A 24,804-nucleotide genomic window follows, 5' to 3' on the forward strand; every position below is an offset into this window, starting at 1 on the left:
AGTAAATGTAAATTCGTAAATATTCATATTAAAAACGTATTTTGGTAAAAGGAAAAAAAAAATAGTATTATGCAGTGTTTAAGAAATCACTTTTACAAATTCAATTAGTTATTAAGTTACAGTAACAAGCGACGAGATATATCACAATACAGGAATATTTGGCAGTAAATGAAAGATAGGAAATTGTTTAAATATTACACACAGGAGCAATCAATGGGTAACATCTCAACCATAACATTAGCCAATAGAATGATAGGAAACTATAATTGAACAGCATTTGCTAGATCAAATGAATTTGTTCATGCATGTGTTAAAGAAACCCACCCTTGTGAAATTCGTTAGTATCAAATAGCAATAACAAAATTGAAACAGAAATCACTTCTTACAAAAAAAAAAATGAAAAAACAACCTACAGAGCAAAATTTGTTGGTTATTAGTAATGAAGTCAGCAAGTACAGTGGAGATACAATGCTATAGTATAATTTACATACATATCCCATGATTTTTGGACATGATTATAATCTTTTGACATCTAAATTAGACTAATATGACAAAAATATCTAAAATATCATTACAAACAAGAAGAAAGATACAATGGCTAAGAAGCTCTCCTAGTATGATAAAAGTCCAACCTTATATAAGTTGGCATAGTCGTATATCATTTAATCACTATGTACTTCTGTGGAAGACACGCCTAAACATATCCCATGTTTAAGAGACAATTTTTTCTTCTTCCAAAAGTGTCATTTATTTGTCCTCTTGTATACGGCCTGCTCCTCGGGGCATTTTTTTCGAATACGCTGTCATAAAATTTGATTCAACAACTCAATAGCTATATGGCATAAATCAACATATTCTTATAACAATCAACAAATTCAAAGTTGACTAATAATATGCTATATGCTACTTAGCAAAATATTTTCCCTAGGTCACAATTTGCACTTCATTATAATTATTCTTTTTTACACTTTTTGGATTAAATTTGAGTTAACTGACCTAAATCTTAAACAAAACGATAATTCTCAGACAAAAAATAAAATCTGTATACCTTGTCAGGCATTCTAATTATAAAAGAAAGGATTTTAACAAATTATTTAACTATTCATAAAGTTCAACAAATATATGTGAAATAAAACAAAATAATATCTAAGAAACAAACCGATTTAATGTATCTTTGAAATAGTTTACTTTATTTTTTAATACTATAAAAGTTTGGAGAGTTAACTGAGAAGTAAAAATATTATTACTGTGCTGTAATTCTATTACACATAGTGCCCTATTTAAGGGACTATGGACCAACGTAAATAAGGCTTCTAAAAAGCTCAAAACCAAAAAAGCTAGTTAAAACAATACAATATATTTCAACAAATACTATGATAATATTTTATTATTGTTTATGGGTGAGTTTTCTAAATGTATTTGAATTTATCTAATGAAAGGTGTTGTATGATTTGTTCTGAACCTAGTTTCTAGAAGGATGCTTTATGCTAAACCTACTTTCTAGGAACATATTCTAGAACTATCTCGTTTTCCCTCTCATTCACAGTATTTGATGTATCTCAATCAAAAACTACTATAAATAAATATGAAAACCTAACAGAAGGCAATACATACTCCCAAATTCATTCTAATTTATTTGCACTTTTCTCACGTACTACTATACTATAGTTTACTAAACAACTAAAGATACATTAACAGTATGACAACCTATAAATTAGAATCAGCATTATTAAAACATGTAAAGATACATTAACAGTATGACAATCTATAAATTAGAATCAGCATTATTATAGTAGTTCTGAACCTAGTTTCTAGAAGATGCTTTGTGCTAAACCTAGTTTCTAGGAACATATTCTTCTAGACCTATCTTGTTTTCCCTCTCATTCACAGTATTTGATGTATCTCAATCAAAAACTACTATAAATAAATATGAAAACCTAAGAGAAGGCAATACATACTCCCAAATTCATTTTAATTTATTTGTATTTTTCTCACGTACTACTATATTATAGTTTACTAAACAGCTAAAGATACATTAACAGTTTGACAACCTATAAATTGGAATCAGCATTATTAAAACATGTGAGATAACATCCACAAACTAATGGCAGGATCATAGCTAGAATCCAGTAACAGGACTCTTTATGATATTTATAAAGAAAACTTCACTAATGCTCAAAGGAAAATGTTGTTAACTCCTTGTAAAGATATAATAGCAATATGAGAAAGAGAGAGAAAGCATACAGTCTTCAACATCCTTAAGCTGGTAGTAGTGGGGCGCAATCTCCACCAACCACTCCGGCTTTAATTCTGTCACCTGAAATATGAGTATTCAGTTTCACCTATTGTCAGATATCCATGGAATAAAATCATGAAACATGAAATAGGTAACAATTGGAATTACCTGTCTCATATATTCCTTGGTTGTGAGTACTAGTTCATGGTATATAACCCATCTAGGAAGAACCTATAAGAGAAACCAAATGATGAAAGAAACAATTAGATCTTTTATACTGTTAGAATGTAATCAGCTATTACAGATTTGAGGAAATTAACCACTACATAATATAGGAAACTAGGATGATCGATTCCTAATTATTAAATGTTTTTATTATAATTGATTCTTTAAAATAGTATAAATACATACTCTGTTGATCTACATTAGATACACAAAACATTCAAAACATATATAATTCTATATGGAATCAGTAGTGTAGGGTTTCAATCTTGGAACAATGGCCACTATGTGCTCGTGTTATCTATCACCGAGCGTACTTTTCCTCTGGCAACCACCATGCTTAAATTGCTGCTTCGATCAGTTGACGCATGCACCCACAAACGTGCCTGGCACATTCGTCTCATGTGTCTGTCTCCACTTGCATTTTTCTCACTATTCCAGCACGACCCACTTGCCAACATGCCCTTTGCCCCTTTCCTCAAACCCAAACACCCCTTTTTAAGCCCATTTCAAGTAATTTTCCCATGGCTTCCGAAAGCTCACACTCAAGTACCCCTCTATAGTTACTTTTACGATCATTCCGCTGATTCCATTTGAAAAACTGATCTGGATAACTGCTGGGCTGCTGCTGTCCAGCTATGGTTTTAGGGTCAAGGTCGTGCCAACCACTCGACCAAACAAGCCAAAGACATTCCCCGCAATGATCAAGCCCAATGGATGCAAATTGATGATGTCAAATTGCAGCCTCAATACCACACTTTTACTACTTGTTATGATGTGTGGAACAAAGCCAAGAGAGTATACGCTAATGATGTTCATCACCTTTACACTGTTGTCTCCAACCTTATCACTATGAAGTTGGAAAATCATGATATACTAACATATCTTGGTAAACTCGATCACTTAATTGTTGATTTTGAGTCAATCTTATCGTTTAGTAATGATGCAGATAAACATATTGAACAACGTGGCAAGTTTTTTCCAGTGCTTGCACTTGCTGGACTTCCTTCTGAGTTTGACTCTAACTGCAATCAAATCTTATCTGCATGGTTGTTCCATCTTATGACACCTTTAGTGAACAATTACTTCGCCTCTCAGTTCCTTACATGTCTGGTCATTCTCCTGCACCTCCAACTAATTCCGCTGCTTTTTACTCACTCTCAATCTTCTTACCATGGTGGACGAAGTGGAAATCGTGGTCAACGCACTTGTTGCAATTTTTTTCAATAGTATGGCCATACTAATGCAAAATGTCGTACAAAGGCATGACAACAACACAAGACAGCTAATATTGTTCATGTCAATTCTTCAAAACCATCAAATGAGGTTCCAATTTTCGTTGATGCCTATAATGAGTTTCTCCAATACAAGGCAGCCATGCAACTTAAACAACATGTCGTCGTCGTTGCTCAATCTGGTAATCATGTAGCTTGTATTTCTCAAACCTCCTCCCTTGGACCTTGGATTCTTGACTCTAGTGCCTCTGACATATGTATGGTAACTAGTCCCATTCTCTCAACTGACTTATTTGGATTCTTTACCCTCTGTTACCATGACAAATGGCTTTAAAATAAAAGTTCACTGCATTAGTCAAACACGACGTTCTTCTAATCTTACCTAGATTTTGTGCTTTATATTCTCAAGTGTCCTTTCAATTTAATCTCCACAAGCAAGCTTACTCGCACCCAAAATTACTATGTTCTTTTTGCTAATAATTATGTTCTTGTTCAAGATCGACATACCAAACAGACGATTGATGCAGGACACAAGTCTTGAGGATTATACTATCCGTCACAATTTGTCACACCAAACTCATGGCTGGTTAGATGTCCATTTGAACTGCTCTTCTGTCAAAAGTTTCTGCTCAGTCAGAAATTTCAAACTTTTTCGATCTGTTACAATCATGAAATGTGCCCCAACAAATAATGTTTCCAATTATGTACTACTTGCACAATAGCCATCAATTTCCTCTCGTAAACTGATTTGTTTTGGGCTCGTTCTGACAAAGGTTGACTCCAAAAAGCTAAGGGCCTACCATCTTGAAGCAGAACTGCACCCAATCCCTCGCTTGATGCATTTGTCTCAACCACATATGGCTTAGAAAAATATGGAATAGCCAAGGTTGTTAAAGTGACACTACATCCTTTAAGATAGTAAAAGTTTATTGAGTCTCCTCAGTCCATCGAAACATCCTTCCTCAATAGTTGTGTCAAAGATTTGGCAATGTTTCCATAATCCTGCACAAACCGCCTATAGTAACCCATGAGGCCCAAAAATCGACGTAAAGCAGCATCTTATGGAGTTGGCCACTTCCACATGGAGTTGTCAAAGAATACTAGGACAAATTTCCATAGAGAAGGCCTTAGAACATCATTCATTAAGGATTGAAAAATAACTGGAGCATTTGTCAGCCTAAAAGGCATAAAAGGAACTCATAGTGACCTTCATATTAGCAAAATGATGAAGATGAAGTTTTGATGATGTCCAAATCAAGTCATGAGCAATCAAGAACAAGATCTTCTGGAGACTTTGTATCATGTCGTAAATCTTTTGTAATAAAGTGTAATTTGTTATATAAGTCTTAGATTTCTAGTGGTTGTTGATTCCTTGTAATATGTCTTGTAAAAATTGTGTTTCGAGTCAAAACCACACTGGAATAATTGATTAAATGGAGTGGTAATCAATTAGTGTTAATCGATTAAAACTAGGAACAATCGATTATTATAGTAAAGTCTGAAAACTCAAAATAGTTCTGGAATAATCGATTGACAGAGGTTGTAATCAATTAACACTTCTAGCCATTGGAGTTTTTAGCGGTCTTTAGCTGTTGGACTATCTGTTAGGCTTGTCCTTTAGTGAATAATTGATTAACACTTAAAATAATTGATTATTACAGTGAGAATAGCTGAAAACAAAAATTAGGAGGTGCCCATTACTTGAGTCTATAAATAGACTCTTATTTCTCTTTCTAGGGCACCCAATACACTTAAGAACTTGTGAATTCTTTGAACCACTTGAGAAACTTGTATTCTTGTAAGGCTTGGGAAACTTGGGTGTCTGCAAAGCAATAGAGTACTGTTGTTGTGACTAAGGAGGTTTTCTGAAGAATGTGTCATGCTTTGTGTGTCGAAGGAGGTGCTCATCCCTCGGTATGTCTAGGGACGTGTGGTTCATCTCTTGGGCATCAAGAGAGGTGTATTCTAAACCTTTCAACTTGTATCTATGTGATTGTAAGTTTGGTTGGTTTTGTGATAATGAATGGTTAGTCCCTGTTTTTGAGATTAGTAACTGGACGTAGGATTGGTAATATCCAAACTATTATAAAACCATATGTGCAAAGTTCTCTCTTCCTTACTCTTTTACTTTGTTATTTTTATCTGCTAAGTAAGTTTAATTGAGAGAAAATTTTAAAAGACAAGTTTTTGTAAGACAACAATTCCCCCTGGTTTTGTGATAGTGAATAGTTAGTTCCTGTTTTTGAGATTAGTAACTGGATATAGGATTAGTAATATCCAAACCCATATAAAAACATTTGAACAAATTTCTCTCTTCCTTACTCCTTTACTTTGTAATTTTATCTGCTAAGTAAGAAGTCCATTAAATCAACATACATTATCACTTATCAGCAACATACAAAACCAAAATACCTCTGCCAGCCCTGCACTAGGATGTATGTGAACAGTCTGTGGATGTTTGATAGTTCGATAAGATCCATTCTTTTGGAGTCGAGCAGAGTGTGGGAAAAACCCTGCAGCAGTTAACAATTAGATTGAATAAACTAAAAGAGTATCTGCAATGCAAGAAATTATCAGTTTTATAAGTTTACCGGAAGTAATAGATTTCTTGATGGCATCTAAATCACTTTCATTTGAAATTAGTTCAATTTCAACCCTTTCTAAAAGACCTGCCAGTTGATCACGGATATCCCTTGCCCGTTTCATACTCCTTACCTGGAACCAAGAAAAACAACAGATTAATAAAGTAAAATCATTGCAAGGATGAACAAAAGATAAATAAATTCGAATAAAAGAATTTTAATCGAGAATCATTGTGGAAATACTCCATTTGTAGATCACAATGACAAGAGAACTAAATATAGCCATCATAGTCAAAAGCCTAAATTCAACAAGTTTTAAAATTCTCTTTTATAAAAAGAATACTATCAGCAGAAAAAAAGTAAAAGGTAATAATAGAAAAGATAAGAAAAAGTCAATCAATAAAAAGAAAACGATTAGTAATTACATCCTCTCAAAGCTATATCCACTCTATCTGCAAAAGAAAACCCTCTAAAGTAACTATTAACATGGAACGTCACCACTCTCAATAATGAGAACATTGATTGAGGTAGTATTTGGTACAACAATTTTTACACACTTCAATTTGTCAAAAAACTTAATGCTCGTCAAATGAACTAAAAAACTTAACCAAATCATATTTACAACAAGTTAAATAAAGTAGCATTTCTCCCCACCACTTTCACTCACTTCCTTAATTTTCTCAAATAACATTATCGCTACTTACCGTACTTAACAATGTATAAATGTGTATACTACTTTCTTCTAGCACTTCCATTAAATACGGACACCCCAAATAATGGTTTGCAGTAAAAGGTCAATACCTGTATATAATTTTCATAACACCATTGCGTTGAATAATTGGTCTCCTTCCACGAATTGTAGACCTGAGTGAAAAAAATAAAAAATAGTAAGGTCTAGTAAAAAATTAGAATGACCCACAAAGAACAATGTGGCCACCACGAACTCAACGAGCGATGCAGCACAGCTCACCGTCATGGTGGATGGCACAAGAAATATATCTAATCTATAATTAGATCAAATAATAGAGTCTAACATTTCACATAAAGGAAAAAATGCATATAGATAAAGTTGACAATCAACAAAATACAGAAAAAGCCAGAAGTAACGGAACCTTTAGCAATGCAATATGGTCTCCAACATTTCCCGTGTGAAAATTCATCCTTGCATTGTCTGCATGTACTTGTTTATCCTTTGGACGGTAAAATATTGAGTTTCCAACAGAAAGCATAGCAGCAATTGAAATGATATCATCTGAACACTTGAAGTTTTCTGAAGCCACTATCATTTTTGACAACATAGGATCAAGTGGGAACTCTGCCATCCGTCTACCGACCTTGGTTAACTCACCGAGCTTATTTAATGCACTTAATGCAAATAGAAGCTCCAAAGCTTTTAATAAGGCCTCAGCAGGGGGAGGATCCATAAAATCAAAGTTCAACAAATCATGAATACCAAGACTTTTTAAAGTCAAAACTACATTTGCAAGGTTAGTCCGCTGTATTTCAGGAACAGTGTTTTCCTCCAAATCATTGTGAAAATTATATGCAGTGTACAGTCGGAAGCACTTTCCAGGACCTGTTCTTCCAGAACGACCTGCCCTCTGATTGGCTGAAGCTTTTGATATGGGAGTTACTAGCAAAGATTCCATTCCTGTTCTAGGATTATAGCTTTTCATCTTAACGAATCCTGGATCAATGACATACTTGATCCCATCAATTGTCAATGACGTTTCTGCAATATTAGTTGCAAGTACCACCTTTCGTGCTCCTTCAGGAGTTGGTTCAAATATTTTAGCCTGTAATTCAGTTGGAAGATTGGCATATATAGGGCATATTATTAACTCAGCAATTTTAGTCCCCAAGCCTCTAGTTCTATGCTTCAAGATTTCTTCTGCTGTTTCAATTTCTTCTTGTCCAGTAAGGAATACCAATATATCTCCAGGAGGTTGAGTGACATGGATCTGAAGCGAGGTGACAATAGCAGCATCCAAGTAGTCAGCCTCAGGTGCAGTCGTGTAGTTTATTTCAACAGGATATCGTCTCCCTGGAATTCTGAATATTGGTGCAGAATCAAAGTAATCACTGAATTTCTCAGCATCAAGTGTAGCACTTGATATCAGCAACTTGAGATCAGGCCGGAATCGAGCAATATCCTGTCACAAAAACAGAGAGTAGACAAGCAGTTTAGTCCTTGAAAGTGTATTGCTTATTGAAAAATGATATTTAGTATTTAGGCACACTAATTAAAGAGAAAATTCCACCAGAAGTCACCCAAAGAACTTTCAAGTACTCTGCTTACTTTTTTCCTACATGGAATTTGCTATATAACTTTAATATAATAGCTACTCCTAAAAACATAATAAATGTTAACCATAAGACCTAATGCAAAATACATTCCTAAAATACATAACCGATCCTAATTAAACAATACACAAGTAACTGTTCATATTTTCAGCCAATAATTGTGTGATCAACCAAATATAAACATGCTTATTTTTCAAGGAATAGACTTCAAAACGTCTCAACGCTGAACCTGTTAGAATTATAAACAAGGGAAACAGATTTAGTTCATCACAGAATGTTCTGCTCACCTTTACTAATCCAAACAAAATATCCGTTGAGAGTGTTCTTTCGTGAGCCTCATCCACCATCACAACACTGCAATATTTGCAAATATAATAAGTAAACAATTATAATGTGTTTAACTAAACCCCAAATATGAATCCAAGAAAAGCTCACCTATAACTTGCTAGATCAGGCTCACCAAGAAATTCCCTCAGTAACATTCCATCAGTCATATATTTCAGAATGGTTTTCTCTGATGTACAATCTTCAAAACGGATGGAGTAACCAACCTAAAATTAAAAAGTTCAAATTAAACAATTAAAAGACTAAGACAGGTGAAAGAGAGGTGTACATAATCAACTTACATATTGACAAGAACTCAACATATAATGTGCATATCCATTTTCTAAAAAATGTTAAATCTACACAGCAAATAAACTCTATAATATAATAACTACAGAAATAATGTTAAAATATTCAAAACTTAGGGCAGCTTACCTCATGTCCTAATTTAACACCCATTTCTTGAGAAACTCGGGCAGCAACACTCATAGCTGCAACACGCCGTGGCTGAGTACAGGCAATCTGCAAAGAAAAATATAATCACCTTAGGTTTTGTCATTTTCAATGCCTACAATACAAAAGGTATGATACAATGTATGAAAAGTTATATGTAATCATAATTGAATGACAGTCAAAATTAAATTATTAAACCATGGCCACTGTTCTTGAATTGTGTTTTTAGGAGTTATAGTAACATGCATGGAAAAATAAAACAGGTAACTACTTTTCCCCAATTTATAAGCAATAGTTGACAAGGCCCACAAAACAAGAATAGAGAAAAATAACACAACACAAAGAAGCACAGCCTTGTCAATACTTGCACATTGCAAAAGGGAAGTATTAACGGGAGCATAAAATAAGGTTTTCAGATGTTGTAAGCACATGAAATGCAATTGAATCACACCATTCCATGCTTTGTGTATCCAACTTCATGAAGATATTGGGGGATCTGTGTTGTCTTTCCGGAACCGGTTTCTCCAACAATTACAAGTACCTAAATAAAAAGAATATTCGAGATTTAATTTGAATACAGACACAATTGTATACAAGAAAATATTTACGCAAAGACAATGAATACAAATGCAAAACAGATCATTGACAACAGAGATGAAATTCACTCGTATTCAGAAGAAAGGAATAGGAGGGGAAAATGCCTGGTGATCATGAATAGCTTGGAGCAATTCATCCCGATAGTGGTACATGGGTAACTTTTTCCTCTCCTCCTAAAAAACAACAAAAAGGTAAACAATATAGTCTCGTTTCAATAATTAACCCTGCCAAAAGATTGAGATTTTTAATTTTTAATCCTCAAGTTTGACTAACAGCCAACCTCCTTGTAACTTAATTTCTTTCTAAAGGAATTAAAAAATAAATAGTATAATTGTTGTAATTATAGTATAAGGAAAATGACAGCATGCCACTGTTTGATTCATATGAGTTCCATTAAGATTCAAAAGGAAGTTGTTAATCAGGGAATAGGATCCACAACATTAGTGGATCGAACAAGAATTTCACCCTATACTTCATACAGTTACATAGAAATACATGTTAATTGTTAAAGTTCCTCTCAAAATTAATCAGCTATTTTAAATATTTTATTTTCATTTATCTTAACTTCATATTAAATATTTAGGCAAGTTGGTGCCTCTCAATCTACAAGCAGCTAATAAAGAGATGAATAAATTCAAAAGGCTACCTGAAGTGCCTCCAAAGCTGACTTCGATCTGGACTTTTCAAGAGAATCTTCCGCCTCTTCATAATCAAACTGCAAAGAGAGACTGGTTCAAACAAAAGAATATCACCACTAAATCCCACGAGTCCAGCTGTGTAATCCACATACCTTATCTCCATCCATTACTGATGCCTTTATAAATTCAATCTGGTCCTCAAACACATACCTAAAATATTTATAAACAAGTTTAAATCAGTTATTTCTATACAGAGGTGATGAATAACACCCTACATTAAATCTAAATAATTAAAGAGGTTAAATCACTCAAACAGCACACACACAGGATACTGGACAAAAAGTCTGTCTATTACTCTGATGAACAGGAATACAACAGCATCCAACTCTCAAGGGAGCACTCTTCCTCCACAGGAACAACCTCCTGTCTATACAACTAATATCAAAATACTCCCCCTGACACAAGACCTCCGTGTCTTCTTATAAGACCTCCCAACCAACTAACAACTCATTCCTAATCTGTTTCCTTCTATCCTACACACATTATATCCTATCACCTTATATCCTATCATTACACCCCGCTGCAGAACAACCTTGTCCTCAAGGTTGGAACCGTGAAGCTTGATCTCTTGCTCATCTTCATCAACATGTTATCATATGAATGGAACCCATTGGCTAATGCTTACAATTTTAGATCAGGAGGCTTGGGTGGTGGTCGATATGAGAGAAAAAATTTATGGAACCATTTCCATGTCTCCATTATTTCCTTGAAAGTGAGGGGCTTCTTATGCTTCCATGTAAAAGAACTTCTTCTATCCAAATTATTCAAAGAAAAGCCATTATTACTCAACTCGAAATCATGCTTGGTAAGATCTTCGGCTGAGACTATGACTTTTTCCTGGACACAACACCCTGAATCTTCAAAGAGATTGTTGAGTGTCACAAACTCACACCAACCCCCATCCTTTATAGCTTTTGAGTAGTGGTTCTGAAATTCCTTGGTGAAAGATTTATCCTCCATTCTCAGGTTCATCATTGGTAACTGATGGCTAACAAAACAATTCCAATCAAGTATTTCTTGAATTTCTATCCATGATTTTCCTCTTCTTTAACAAGTCCTTCCACCTAGTAAAATTCTTGATTTTCCAAGTAAACTATTGGATCCACACCTATGGTTCAACATAGACATCCTAACATCCCAACAGCTCCTACTAGATAACACCACACTATTATCTGTGTCCTTGCTTTCCAAACACCTAGACAAATACTCGGCCATGTCCACATTGGTGATGTGGGTGAGAAACTTGTCCTTTTTGCATAAGGCCTATAGCTTTCCCAAGGAATACTTCCTCAACTGATCTCTTTGTGTTGATTTTACTTGGGACTCCCATATCTTGAATTCTTGGGTGAAATTTTTTCCACTCCCAGTCCATGTTACTGCTGTCAAACTATCCAATACCATGCTTCTCCTATTCCCCTCAACTATCCTTGGCAGAGTTGCTGCAAGATCTTCCCAAGAAAAATTCTTGGATTATTGTTGCTAGCTCTTGAACCCTTGGACTGTTTTTTCTTCCAGGTTCTTTGATGGTTGGGTTTTGATTGAATTTTCTCCTTTATCTGAGGGTTGCTTTGCTTTCTTGATGTCTTGCAAAATATCTTTCTCAGCATCCAATCCCATGTTTCCCGCTTTCTTTCCTTTCATGACAGATTTCTCACTTCCTTATGAGCCCCTTCCATGATTTATGCATTCCTGCAACATGTCTCTCTTTTCTTGGATGATGTCTCTTATGTCTTGCACACTGTCTTTTTTTTCTATCATGGCTCTTCCTTGATTGTTGGCCCCTTTCTCCAAAGTAATTACTCTTTCTTCCATCACCTCCTCAACCTCATCCTTCCTTCCCCTTCTTTCCCCATACACCAACCCTTGACCGCCCTCCAAATTCCTGTTTAAATTCTTGGAGTTTTTCATAAAATCGCTAACCATCTCCTAGAGTTCTTGATGACCCTCTTTTAGTTCCTCTATCGCCCTTTCTATTACGCTGATTCTTCCTTCCATTCTTTTCCCTTTTGGTAAAGAAATCAATCTTTCACTCCAACAACAAACAGAATACTGGACAAAAAGTCTGTCTATTACTCTGATGAACAAGAATACAAATGTACAGCATCCAACTCTCAAGGGAGCACTCTTCCTCCATAGGAACAACCTCCTGTCCATACAACCAATATCAAAAAAACTCCACGAGACACAAGACCTCTCTGTCTTCTTATAAAAGCCCCCCAATCAACTAACCAACTAACAACTCATTCCTAATCTGTTTCCTTCTATCTTACACACATTATATCCTATCACCTTATATCCTATCAAAAGGTCCATGAACTATTTAAGAATTTTTAATAGGTCCCTAAACTTCTTTTTTGTCAATTGGGTCCTTGATCATATAATTGTTTTTTACTAGGTCCTTATGGTATTGTTTCATCTAACTACCATTTGTTTTGTTGATGGATAATTAACCACAGGAACCCAATTTGAATAATGTTAATGGACCTAATTGAAGGAGATCCCTAATGCAACAATAAAGTTTCTAGAGATTGGATGGTCATCAGTCTGAATCTGGAAACTTATTTCTAGATGAAGAAACTTACTGATAATCATCAGAGACTTGTTTTTTATTCTTTGAACCATACTTCAGCGTTGCCTTTCCTGAAAGATGTTGTTCAGAACTTAGATACAGAATATGGACTTCTTAGGAGTATAATAAAGCAGAAATATCTACCAATTTGATGTTCCTCCCAAGCCTCTTGTTCAGCAAATGGATTCATTTTATCCTCAGCATTTGGATCCCTATAAAATAAAACAAAGCAAACAAGATGAGAGGAAGCACATGATGACTGGAATAATGAGAATAGACTAATAGCGTATATGTAATTCCAACTGGAGTGGAGATCATTTGGCAAGTGAAATACCTGTAACGCTGCATAGCCACAGAAAACCTCTTCTCCTGATTAACGCCACCTTCCTCATCATAAGCATCCGGCATTCTATACTGCAATTTCAGTAGAACACGATAGTTGGACAAAAAAACACAGATGGATCAATTTAACTTATTGAGTGTCCAGATCCCTTTGTCAGTTCCCAGATCCCAAAAGAATTAAACAGTCTAAAAGATCTTCACACCAACTTCCATTGTATTTTAGAACTATACAGCTTAATCTTGGCAATAACTTAGTAATACTCAATAGAAAGTTAAAGCGGAATAAACTGGCAAGCATCTTAAATTAAACTAATAAAAAAATTATTTCAACAATAATCAACAGTTAATAAATAACCAACCAGCATCACATTCTCATGAATACAAATTAAATGATTATTTACCTCATTCACATTGTCAGCCTCTTCTGTGCGCTTCTTCACTAGTTCATAGATTTCTTTCTTGTACCTGGAGGCAATAAACAAAGCACATAAAAATTCTTTTGGTAATACAGAAACTATACACTCATGGAATACAAATTGATTATACATTTTCAGAACATACAGATTGAACATGAAAAAAATCAAAAATTAAATCAAAACTTTGATTAAATTTCAAAAAATTCTATAAGTACACTTTTGGTAAAAGAACAATTTTTAGTTTTCAAGAATTTTGGAATTTCCATAGTGAAGTGAGAGTCTCTTATCAAATCATCTGACATAATAATAAATTAAAGATTTAAATAAAAATAACACATAATGAAAACTTGTAGAAATATTCCAACCAATATAATTGACTAACCAATCAGAATTTGGTCATTCCTAGCATTAATAATTCATAGGATTTGTAATTCTCAAGTATGAAAAGATTTCTCGGATATCAAATATCCCCTAAAGCAAAGACTATGGTAGAGACCAAAGCCGGGCATCACATTTGCTTCACCAAACAAATGGAAGAGGAACTCAAGAAACCACCAAACAGATAGATTACCTCAGTTCACGATATTCTGCTTCTGAAAGCTTCACACCTTCAAACAAATATTGCTCATCTTCTATATCATCTCTGCGATAACCAAGAAAAATTACTAAACTCAATGATAAAATAAATAACTAATACGATACTAGCATGCCACAGCAAAGTAATGCAATCAAACTATAATTTATTTATTGACCAAAAATGTGACCTACCAAAGAACCTTAAGACACTGAGTTGCATCATACCTTAGTTCTTCTAATTTCTTTTCCTCCCTTTTCTTCAAGTATTCTTGCCTTGAAACCTTTCTGCAATGACAGTGGTGGAACTGTAAGTAACATGACATATTGTGCTAAACTTAAGTCATTTCAAAGCAATAAATGGGAATTTATCCTTAAACAAGACAAGGAAAGACAAAAACAACAATATGTGATCGGATACTTCAATATTTACCATACAAAATTCCATTGGCAACATAAACCAAAATTTCAGTATTTCATTAAATTTCATTCAGTTTTCCCCCTATCCATTTTACCCAAAATATCTACCATTCAATAATACAAGATAGCTCTCCAATTCTTTATGAAAATTTACCATACAAAATTCCCTTAAGGAAACCATAAGTTGAGCACAAAAAAGCAACCAAGAAATCAAATCAATCCCAAAGAAATTAAGTTTCAAAGGTTTTTCTTTAGATATGCATTCCTTTTGAGACACTACAAATATCATTCAGTGCAATTTGGAATAGCACTTTATTTCCTCCGGTCAACAACACATCCAGACATAAACCAATTTCTTCATAGATATAACTTAAGTTAGTAATTAATTACGTATGAAAAGCAATATGCATTTATAGATAATAATGAAATAAAATAATAAATATAACTAATTTTTGCAATAGTTTTTAAACTTCAAAATAATAATATATAACAGATATGGTCTGAATATACAGATAAAAAAATTACAGTAATTTAAAATTGCTAGATATATCATACATAATCTAAACTTTAGCACTGAAGTGTTAAGTTGTTCATACATTTCATATTATGTATTTATTAAAAGAACTTTTGCTAGATTTTCAGTTTTTCGGCCTTTTCTTCCTCAGTGACTAACCAGGATCTTAAATATCAAACTACCTGCTTGTAAGTGTCAATCGCTTTAACATTCCCGAAAATAAGAACACTTTCTTTTCGATTATTATCTTAAACACTACCTGGAAGACGGCAAACCTTGATATTTTCTCATGTAAAAGACTACTCCCACACCCAGAAATGTAATAACAAACCTCAAAGCTCGAATATCCTCCGGCTCTGCAGCACTAGATCTTCGAATTACCTCTTCTGTTAGAACACAGATTGAACCAAGATTACAAAACAAGCATATAGAAATCATTAAACTATAAAGATAAAGAGAAGCATTGAGCATAAACTATGTTTCTATAATAGCATGCATAGTTTTTTCATGTTGAGAAAAAGAAATCAAGACAATAAATAGACGAGATTTGATATCCTCTATTAACAAACATAACTTTAAACCCTAAACCCTTACTTTGATAATTATAAATGTAAGATATCTTAGATATGTCTACTTGATAGTATATGTTGATGACATCTTACAGACAGTGACAACCATGGCATCTTCCAGATGAAATAACATCTTTATCACCATTTTCAGACCAAAGATCTTGGCAAACTCAGATATTTCTTGGGTATTGAGGTGACACAATCCAACAATGGTATTGTTATATCTCAAAGGATGTACACATTGGATATTTTGAAGGAAACTGGATTGATAAATTCAAAATTTGTTGACACACATATGGGTCCTAATACCAAACTCCTACCAAATCAGAGGGAGCCTATGTTAGATCCTAAGCAATATAGAAAATTAGTTGGAAATTAAATTCTCTTACAATTGCATGTCCTGACATTTCCTTTGTGGCCAGTGTGGTAAACCAATTTCTTAATTCCCCATATAAAGATCACTGGAATGCAAAATTCGTATATTAAAGTACATTAAAAGATCTCCTAGAAAATGGTTATTATATGGTTCCGATAACTATACAAAAGTTGTTTGTTATTCATATGCTGATTGGGCAGGATCTCCTTCTAATAGAATATCTACTTCTGAATATTGTCTCTCCATTTGTTGTAAATTGATTTCTTGGAATAGCAAGAAAAAAAGTGTGGTGGGAAGATTTAGTACAAAAGCATAATAGAGCTACGGCCTCAAGTACTTGTGAACTTGTTTAGCTTAAACAATTGCTTAAGGAGTTAAAATTTAGATATGTCACTCAAACAACACTTATATGTGACAATCAAGTTGCTCTTCATATTAGTTCTAATCTTGTATTTCATAAAAGGACGAAACATATTGCGATTGATTGTCATTTCATTCAAGAAAAGGTATCCAAAGATATTAAGACTGAGTTCGTTAACTCAAGTGATTAGTAAGCATATATTTATCCTAAGTATTTATGGTCATTGAGAATTGATTATATTTGTAACAAGCTTAGTACATACAATTTATATGCACTAGTTTGGGGGGAGTCTTAGATATCTTATATTTATCTCTTGTCTTAGTTACTTATCTTTTGTTAAGTTTTATCTTTAGTTTGTATTTTGGGCTTAGTCTATATTTTTTTCATTATAAATAAAGTAGCCTATGTGTATTTTCTATACAAGGGAGATTAATTCCAAACACAATTTTTCGCTGTATTCAATAATAACAAAGTTAATGTATATAAACATGCATGAAATCACATGGACCGTATTTGTACATGGCAATTAGTTTAACAAACAATAAACATACCTTCCTCCTTTCGTGATAATTTATGTTCAGTCAACTGAAAATCATGAAACAATTCAAACAATTAGAATGTAGTAATAGATAAGGCCAGAAAAATAGTACATTAGATAAGTGTGCACGGAAATAGGTATATGTGCTTCTTAAAAGCATCAACATATTCTGCAATAATAACATTATTTAAAATAACAACTAAGCTATAAGTATTAACCAAATTGCATTAAAGAAAGATAATAGGATAAGTAATTCTAGTCTTTACTGGGTGTTTCTAGGCCTTTACATATGCCATGCACACGTATACTGTGTACACTTTCTTTGGCTCAACCAACATGGCCAGTTAAGGGGAGGGCAGGACAATCTTATATGTGGATAGAATGGACAATTTGTTGCCAATTAAAAACAGAAAGTTTGAATATTTTTGCTTATTGATGGCCCTTTGGCCTTTGAGGAATCCTTGATTGGGTTTTCCTTGTCAATAAAGCTTCTTCATTCATAAAATAAAAAAAGGAAAAAAAGAAAACAAAAACAAAAAACATAATATTCTATAAAACAACAAATCAAAAGTTTATAAAAATATAAAATACTATTTTTTATATAAAATAATGCATACTGCTATCCAATACCCTCAAAATTTTCCTCACTACTTCCAACGATTTTTCTTCTTTTATCTATAACAAAGCTAGTGCTGTCACCACGGGTTTGAGCTGGGCTGAATTTAAAAAAAAATGTAATTTTTTTATGTAGGCTAATTTTCAATTCGGCTCACTTAGAACTCGGTTCACCGGATTGAATCCGTGGTGGATCGCGTTAACTCACCAACACACCTAATTTAATTTAAATATTTATAATTTTGTGTTTCAATATTATTAGTTAACATTTTTTTATTATATTGTAGATGGTGATAAAAAAGATGTTTCAAGAGTGAAAAATACTATAGATTTATCTATTCAAGACTTTAATATTATAAATGGAAGTGATAGAAAAATTATCAATACTAAAAACTTATTTGTTCACCTTTTGTACATGTTTTTGGATTACGTTTGGATTGTAAGATACTTTTTTTTATTTTGAATTATCTTTGGAGTTCAACGTCATGACGTTTATTTAGATTTGAGTTAAAAAAAACTAGTGTTTTTATTTTAAAAGAAAAAAAAATTATAATTAAATGAGTTAGTGAAAACCCACCATCCCGTGGTAGATCGGGCCAGATTCAAATTTTTCAGCTCGCAAATAACAGAGTTGGATTCGGTTGGCTCACTAAGTGACCAAACCGTGATGGGCCGAACTGGATTACCCATCTTGGCAGCTCCAAACAAAGCATTCATACAGATACTATCTAACCCCGTAAGTTAGTAATAGTAGTATTAGCCCATGATAATACTGATAATAAAAATAATTGTTAGGATATTTATCCTATTTATCATGATTATATTGTGTCTAGGGTTACTCTAATTATCATGATTATATTGTGTCTAGATTACTCTAATTATCATGATTATATTGTGTCTAGGTTACTCTAATTATCATGATTATATTGTGTCTAGAGTTACTCTAATTATCATGTACTCTTGTATCAATTTATTATTATAAATAGAAGATTATGAGAGGGATCAATCAAGCCCTCTAGAATTATTTTACAGTTTAATTCTCAAGTATAATTAATAAAGATAATCATTAAAAGAGTAAAGAACAAGTACACATAACCAAATCAATTGAACATTGACAAGTACCTTCCGCGTCCCAGCTGCATCTCGATCTCTCATATGCTGCTCTAATTCCTCCTTCTCTCTTTGATCTTTCAACCTTTCTTCCTCAGACTGTATGCAAATAAACAAGAAATTACATCGAGACAAGAGATGGACAATAATAGTAATAACAATAAATAATGCTTTTGAAAAATGTAATGAAACACTGTATACACAGGAAAGTTTTTTAAACAAAAGACCCTTTGACATGATTAAATAGACCATAGAAAATCTAGTTTTCTTTTGAATACACAAATCATATGTAAGACAGGCAATAATAGCTTGGTCGCATCAAGTCATATGGATCAAAACATCACTCACTGAGGGATCTAATTACCCAAAACAAGACCACAAGCCACTGACAAATAGAGTTGGATATGCAGTGGGAAAAATAAAAGCTAGCTGACAGTCAGCCATAACATTAATCAAACAAGTGGAAATGACAGAAATTTCATTATGAGTAACAAAGTTTCTCATGCATAGACAAATTTAGATATTTAGCCGGAAGGATAGGAGCAGAATACTGAGAAAGTACCTCCGAATCATTATCATCACCGGAGGAAGTTTTTCTCTTCACTTGTCTCTCACTTTCCTTTCTCAAAATCACCTGCAGGATTGCATTTGGTCAAAACAATTCACATGCTGTTAGAAGAACCATCGGTTAGCTACTTACCATGAGCAAGAAATATGAAAATGAATCTAATAGGTTATGAGCAAATTGCCTCATCGTCGTGGTCATCTTGAACTTCATTTTTCTTCCTGAAACGCTTTTTTCTGTGATTGTCAAGCCTTCCAGATGAAGTAGTAGTTATTGAAGATTTATCCACAGATTCATCATCACTATCGTCATCAGCCTTCAAAATTGTGTAAGTCTTCTGCTTCCTGGCCAACATTACAGCTTCTCTCTCTTGTTTTTGATATTGCTGATACAGAATGGAAGAGTATCAATAGGCAGCAGATACAAGAGATTTTCAAGAAAAAAAGGGTTTGCTACATGAACACTATGGCAGTATATTTCACTGCACCCTATAAAAAAATAAAATAAAAAAATAAAAAAAAATAAAAAAAAACTCACATTTAAACCAGATGACTTGCGAGGAACTCTTGAGTAAATTTCTTCCGCAAATGCACGAGTGTCCATTGATGAGATCCCAAACTCCACTAGCTTGCCCACCAAATCAGCTGGTGAAGTAGCTTGTTTGGCTGCAACACCAAAAAAGTGATTGCCAAAATTAGGCGCATGAATCGCTGACGTGATTTCCAAATTGACTATAGAAGAATTTTCAAGGAGCATAAATGAAATTAGATGAAATACTTAGTCCAATCATGTACTGTACGACTGTGGGCTGAGAATATCCCAGTAAGGACATTAATTTATCTGATACCCATGTCTTTAGACTATCATCACCCCCCATTGTCACTGCAAGAACATAAAATACAATAAATTAGCCGAGTTTTGGAGTACATGGTTAGAGAAAATTAAAAGAGTGTAAGATGCCCATCGCCATAAACAGAACTTGATCAATAGTTGTAGACACGATAAAGAATGTAACATATATGCAATCTTTGCAACAAGTGCTAGTGTTAGAAATGTCATGCAAAATAGAATACTTTTGAGTTTTTTTTATACAAAGTAATCCGTAAACAAACTATGACTATTAAAAACTTTTTGTTGTATGTTTCTGCAACGTTCAGAGGGATGCAATGTCAACAAAAGAAAATGTGACTCACAACAACATTTTAAATGTAAGAAGTCAACTCCAAACCTCTGGTACTTTTCTTCTTCATATCTTAATCTTCTACACACAAAAAACAATTTAAATGCCACTGTTCAGCATTACCATAAGTTTTAAACAATTTTAAAATTCTTAACGGGTTTTGCCCTAATTTAACTTGGGTTCAATATATATGTCACCACAGCTGAAACATTCACGACCAGGCATGGTTCTCATGGTTCTAACTTCACTCACCTTGACCCGTTCAAACAACAACACAACCCAGATCCTTGCTCACAGACCCCTACCCTTATCCACAATCACGCATACCAACACATTCCGAGGTATTCAACATCATAACCATCTCACCCAACCATAATCCATCACTCTCACACAATTCAATCATAAATTTACACAACTCAGAACTAATCTATGCACAACTCATAAACAACAAGCAAAACTCGCAACCATATGCATAACTGAAAAAACAGCATACATACTTCAGCCAAAGAAACAAAGGTCCCAACTCAAACAACAACCTTGCAACCTTAAACAACAAACCAAATACTCCTAACAGCTCTTTAAAACTGCAACATCATTCGTGATTCAAACTCATAACACACATTCCATCTTAACATACAAAAAAAAAAAAAACAAATAATAATAATAATCTGAAAATACTTAAACACTTAACCGCAGCTATTTACAACCAACTCTATCCAATTTAAAAATACCAATTGATACCATTTCAAAACAGGTTCTGAAAACTTGCCAAAAATCAAAAAGTCCATCCACATGCTCGGTGTATATATATTCAGCAATGCATGTTCAGGACTTACACAATAAAATTTTCTTAGCAGAATTACAGTTGTACCATGACTATTTCTAGAACTAGTTTTCAAAATATACACTTTTTAACACCCAAAATTCTCATTGCACTAAGACCCAATTGATGTGTCATCTTCCAGGGAAAATATCCAAAGAACCTACCAATTAAAAAAACCAAAGAAATTCCATTCAACCACTGCATATTCAATCCTTAAACTTAAATTCTTGCTATCCAAAACCATCACTCCACGAACCTATTTCCATGCACCAACTTTCAAAATTTATCCACGCCAGACTTTTCATAGTGCTGGAACAACCAATAATAAGTTCAAAACAGTCCATAAAACACTGCACCATAGCCATCTATATGCAGAAGCTCTCACAGAAGATATCCAAGGACATAACTAATTAAAATACCAATTACATAACCTAAACAACCCATAAAACACTGTACATTCACGTCCTTATAACATAAAACACAATTTTAATTTAACCATAAAAATTATGCACTAAACCATTTTCCAGATTCAACCCTCAACAACATGAGTCAGTTTTCAAAAAATCCAGCAGCATAACATCATAATAAAAAACAACCGATATTACCAATCCACCAAAAATCATTTTCCACGCACACATATAAGATTCAGGCATCAATTTTTCTTTTATATCATCCATAGTTTTCCTCGATTATACCTTGACTTCAACAACTAAATAACCAATTATATATTTAACAAAGATCCATAAACATTGCACCAACTATGAATCAGGCGTTAGATTCAACAAATTATGGAGTCAATCGTTTTGGCCAGCATAAATACGCCACTGCTCCATACTTATTCATGCCCAGCTACCGCCATTCATGCGTTAATTTTTTTCTTTCTAAAACCATATAAGAGAACCTAATTTTATACGCACTAAAACACCAACTTTTCCCAAACAGGATGCCAAACAAAATAATTATCATCACCTATCATACATTCAGCCAACAATTACAACTCAAACAAGGTTAGCTCCCAATACCTTGGCCGACTCTACTCTCCTTGCTCTGCCCAAGTTTTCGCAACACAGTATAAACCCCTTCCGAATCACGTTCCTGCTGCACAGACGAAACAATCACCCCTTTTCCAGAATTGCCGCACTCACTCACTGTTTTTCAATACACACAGTGCATCAAATAAGAACTAAAAACAAAGCATTGAAAGGGATGAAAATGTTTCTCAATACACAATGCATCGAAACTGAAAAAGCAAGAAAAGGGATGAAAATGTTTACCAGAACGCTAACCGAGAGAAAAAAACACGTGCGAGAAAGAGAAAAGTTCGACCGAGAACGAAAGAGGGTTCGGAAAGCACCGGATCCTCACAACCTTAGTTTTTTCTTCTGTGACCTTGCACCAATTCTCTTCTTATTTTGTATAACTTTTTATATATAATTAAAGAAACAAATTAGTATATCTGAAATTAATATTTAAAAATAAAAAATCTACGCCCCATAGTAAAATATAAAATATTAAATATGAAAGGAAATAAAAATTTATTACATATTTCTCAAGAGCAATGGTCTGCTTTCTCAAATTTAAAAATTATTCATCAATGCAACGCTTTCTTTTAATTTTATATTTAATAAAATTGATATAATATATAAATAAAAAATTTAAGAATTGTCTAGATTGATTTAACAATTTTTTTATAATACAATAATAAATAAATACTACTAAAGTTATAGCTACCATATTTTCAAAAAGTAAATTGGAAGAATTATAAATAAAAGGAAAAAGAAAATTAAAAAATAAATGAATAATGAAATATATTAAAAAAAATTATAGAATAAATTTACTTAAATTAAATAAATATTAATTTGGTTTACAATTTGATTTATAATATAAATTCTTATTATTATAGTTATTTTAATAATTATTTTTATGAAAATAAAATATTAAGAAACATAGAAATAAAAAAAATTACGACAATAATAATAATAATTATAATAATGATAAGAAAAATAAAATAATTAAGTAAAGGATTTAAATATTGCATTGTTAGAATTCTTTTATTTAGAGTAATATTTTCATATATTATTGATTTTAAAATTGAAATAACTATTTCATAAATTTAATTCATAAAAGTTAATAAGTATTTGATAAATGTCCAAAGAGTACTATCATAATTTCTTTTGGAAAACTATTTCGGAAATTGGTTAGAGGTAAGAATGTATTGACACTTATGGTGTTCTTTTAATTAATGATATAAAGTTGATGTGGTTTTTAAGAAATAAAAATATATATATTTGTAGTTCCTAAAGTATCAAGCGATTTTGTTTCACTTTCTCTTTTAAACTTTGCTACATTTTGATATTCTTCCTAAAAAACCATAATTTTTCATCCTCCAAAACCAATGGCGTTACAAAGAAGTTAAGCTCGTTAGCGGTGAAGCGTCATGTCATTTTTTTCTGACACTAAGTCAATCTTCCCAGCTTTTCTCCCTCTCACTAGTCATCCTCGGTCGTTGTCTTCCACGTTGAAGATCGCTCTCTGCGGTTCTTCTGCTGGGAGTATTGGGATGCGTGGATGATGTTGGGATGCATCTGAGGCCCAAGCTCATTCTTCTCTAATCGCCAAACTCCTCCCTTCCCTTGTCTCCCTCGCCTGATCCCTCGCCCGTCCACCCATCTCCAACTTCCCCGTCACCACCGTAGGTCTCGACGCCTCCAGCCGTATCTTCGTCATCGTCAACGTGGAGTTCCCCAATCTCCCCTTCCACCACACCATCCATGCTAAGCAATTCCTCCTCACCAACCTTGCATCTGACGCTGAACATAAGGGGGTTTCTCTCCTTTCTCATTTTAGGGAGGTCACAGGTTAGAAAAGGGAGATACCCTTTCTCCTTCCTCTTTTTCGGTTTGGTCTACTCGCAGGGGAAGCATTGTCTTTCGTCTCATTCTCTGGTCTTGGGTTGGGGTTTTACGAGAAACTTTCTTCTTCTTAACAGATTCTTTCTGGTTCTGATTCTCGCAGCAGGGGAAAGCATAATATTCCTCTTTCTTTTTTTTTTTGGTCTTTGGTTGCGATTTATGAAAAAAGGAGATGGTTTTGGTATTGTGTGGCTTGGTGGCGGTGAGACATTGGACCTACGGTTCACGACGATTTCTTCTCGACGACAAGTGCTCCAATGTCTTCACGAC

At 33.6% G+C, this 24,804-nt stretch overlaps 1 protein-coding gene across 2 annotated transcripts; it reads right to left on the reverse strand.

The window, feature by feature from the left end:
* Positions 1-414: 414 nt before the first annotated feature.
* On the reverse strand, positions 415-23,015 carry LOC106757811 (pre-mRNA-splicing factor ATP-dependent RNA helicase DEAH1). Of its 2 annotated transcripts, XM_014640617.2 has the most exons (29): positions 22,897-23,015; positions 22,645-22,770; positions 20,397-20,501; positions 20,157-20,284; positions 19,804-20,004; positions 19,617-19,688; positions 19,067-19,153; positions 17,343-17,376; positions 15,817-15,871; positions 14,780-14,839; positions 14,550-14,621; positions 13,964-14,027; positions 13,555-13,634; positions 13,365-13,432; positions 13,234-13,291; positions 10,744-10,801; positions 10,600-10,668; positions 10,058-10,126; positions 9,808-9,897; positions 9,339-9,425; positions 9,015-9,130; positions 8,867-8,933; positions 7,388-8,428; positions 7,077-7,139; positions 6,285-6,408; positions 6,106-6,206; positions 2,405-2,467; positions 2,245-2,317; positions 415-800 (listed from the first exon to the last, which is right to left on the reverse strand). In XM_014640617.2, exons 3-29 carry the CDS (start codon positions 20,494-20,496, stop codon positions 748-750), a joined length of 3,153 nt encoding a protein of 1,050 aa, XP_014496103.1. In that variant the 5' UTR covers positions 20,497-20,501; positions 22,645-22,770; positions 22,897-23,015; the 3' UTR covers positions 415-747. The 2 variants fall into 2 exon arrangements, with proteins under 2 accessions (XP_014496103.1, XP_014496104.2); XM_014640618.2 differs by lacking the exons at positions 20,157-20,284; positions 20,397-20,501; positions 22,645-22,770; positions 22,897-23,015 and having other exon boundaries at positions 19,755-19,879.
* Between the last annotated feature and the right edge of the window lie 1,789 nt (positions 23,016-24,804).

The sequence above is a fragment of the Vigna radiata genome, chromosome 3 (assembly GCF_000741045.1).
Source record: "Vigna radiata var. radiata cultivar VC1973A chromosome 3, Vradiata_ver6, whole genome shotgun sequence".
Lineage (NCBI taxonomy): Eukaryota > Viridiplantae > Streptophyta > Magnoliopsida > Fabales > Fabaceae > Vigna > Vigna radiata.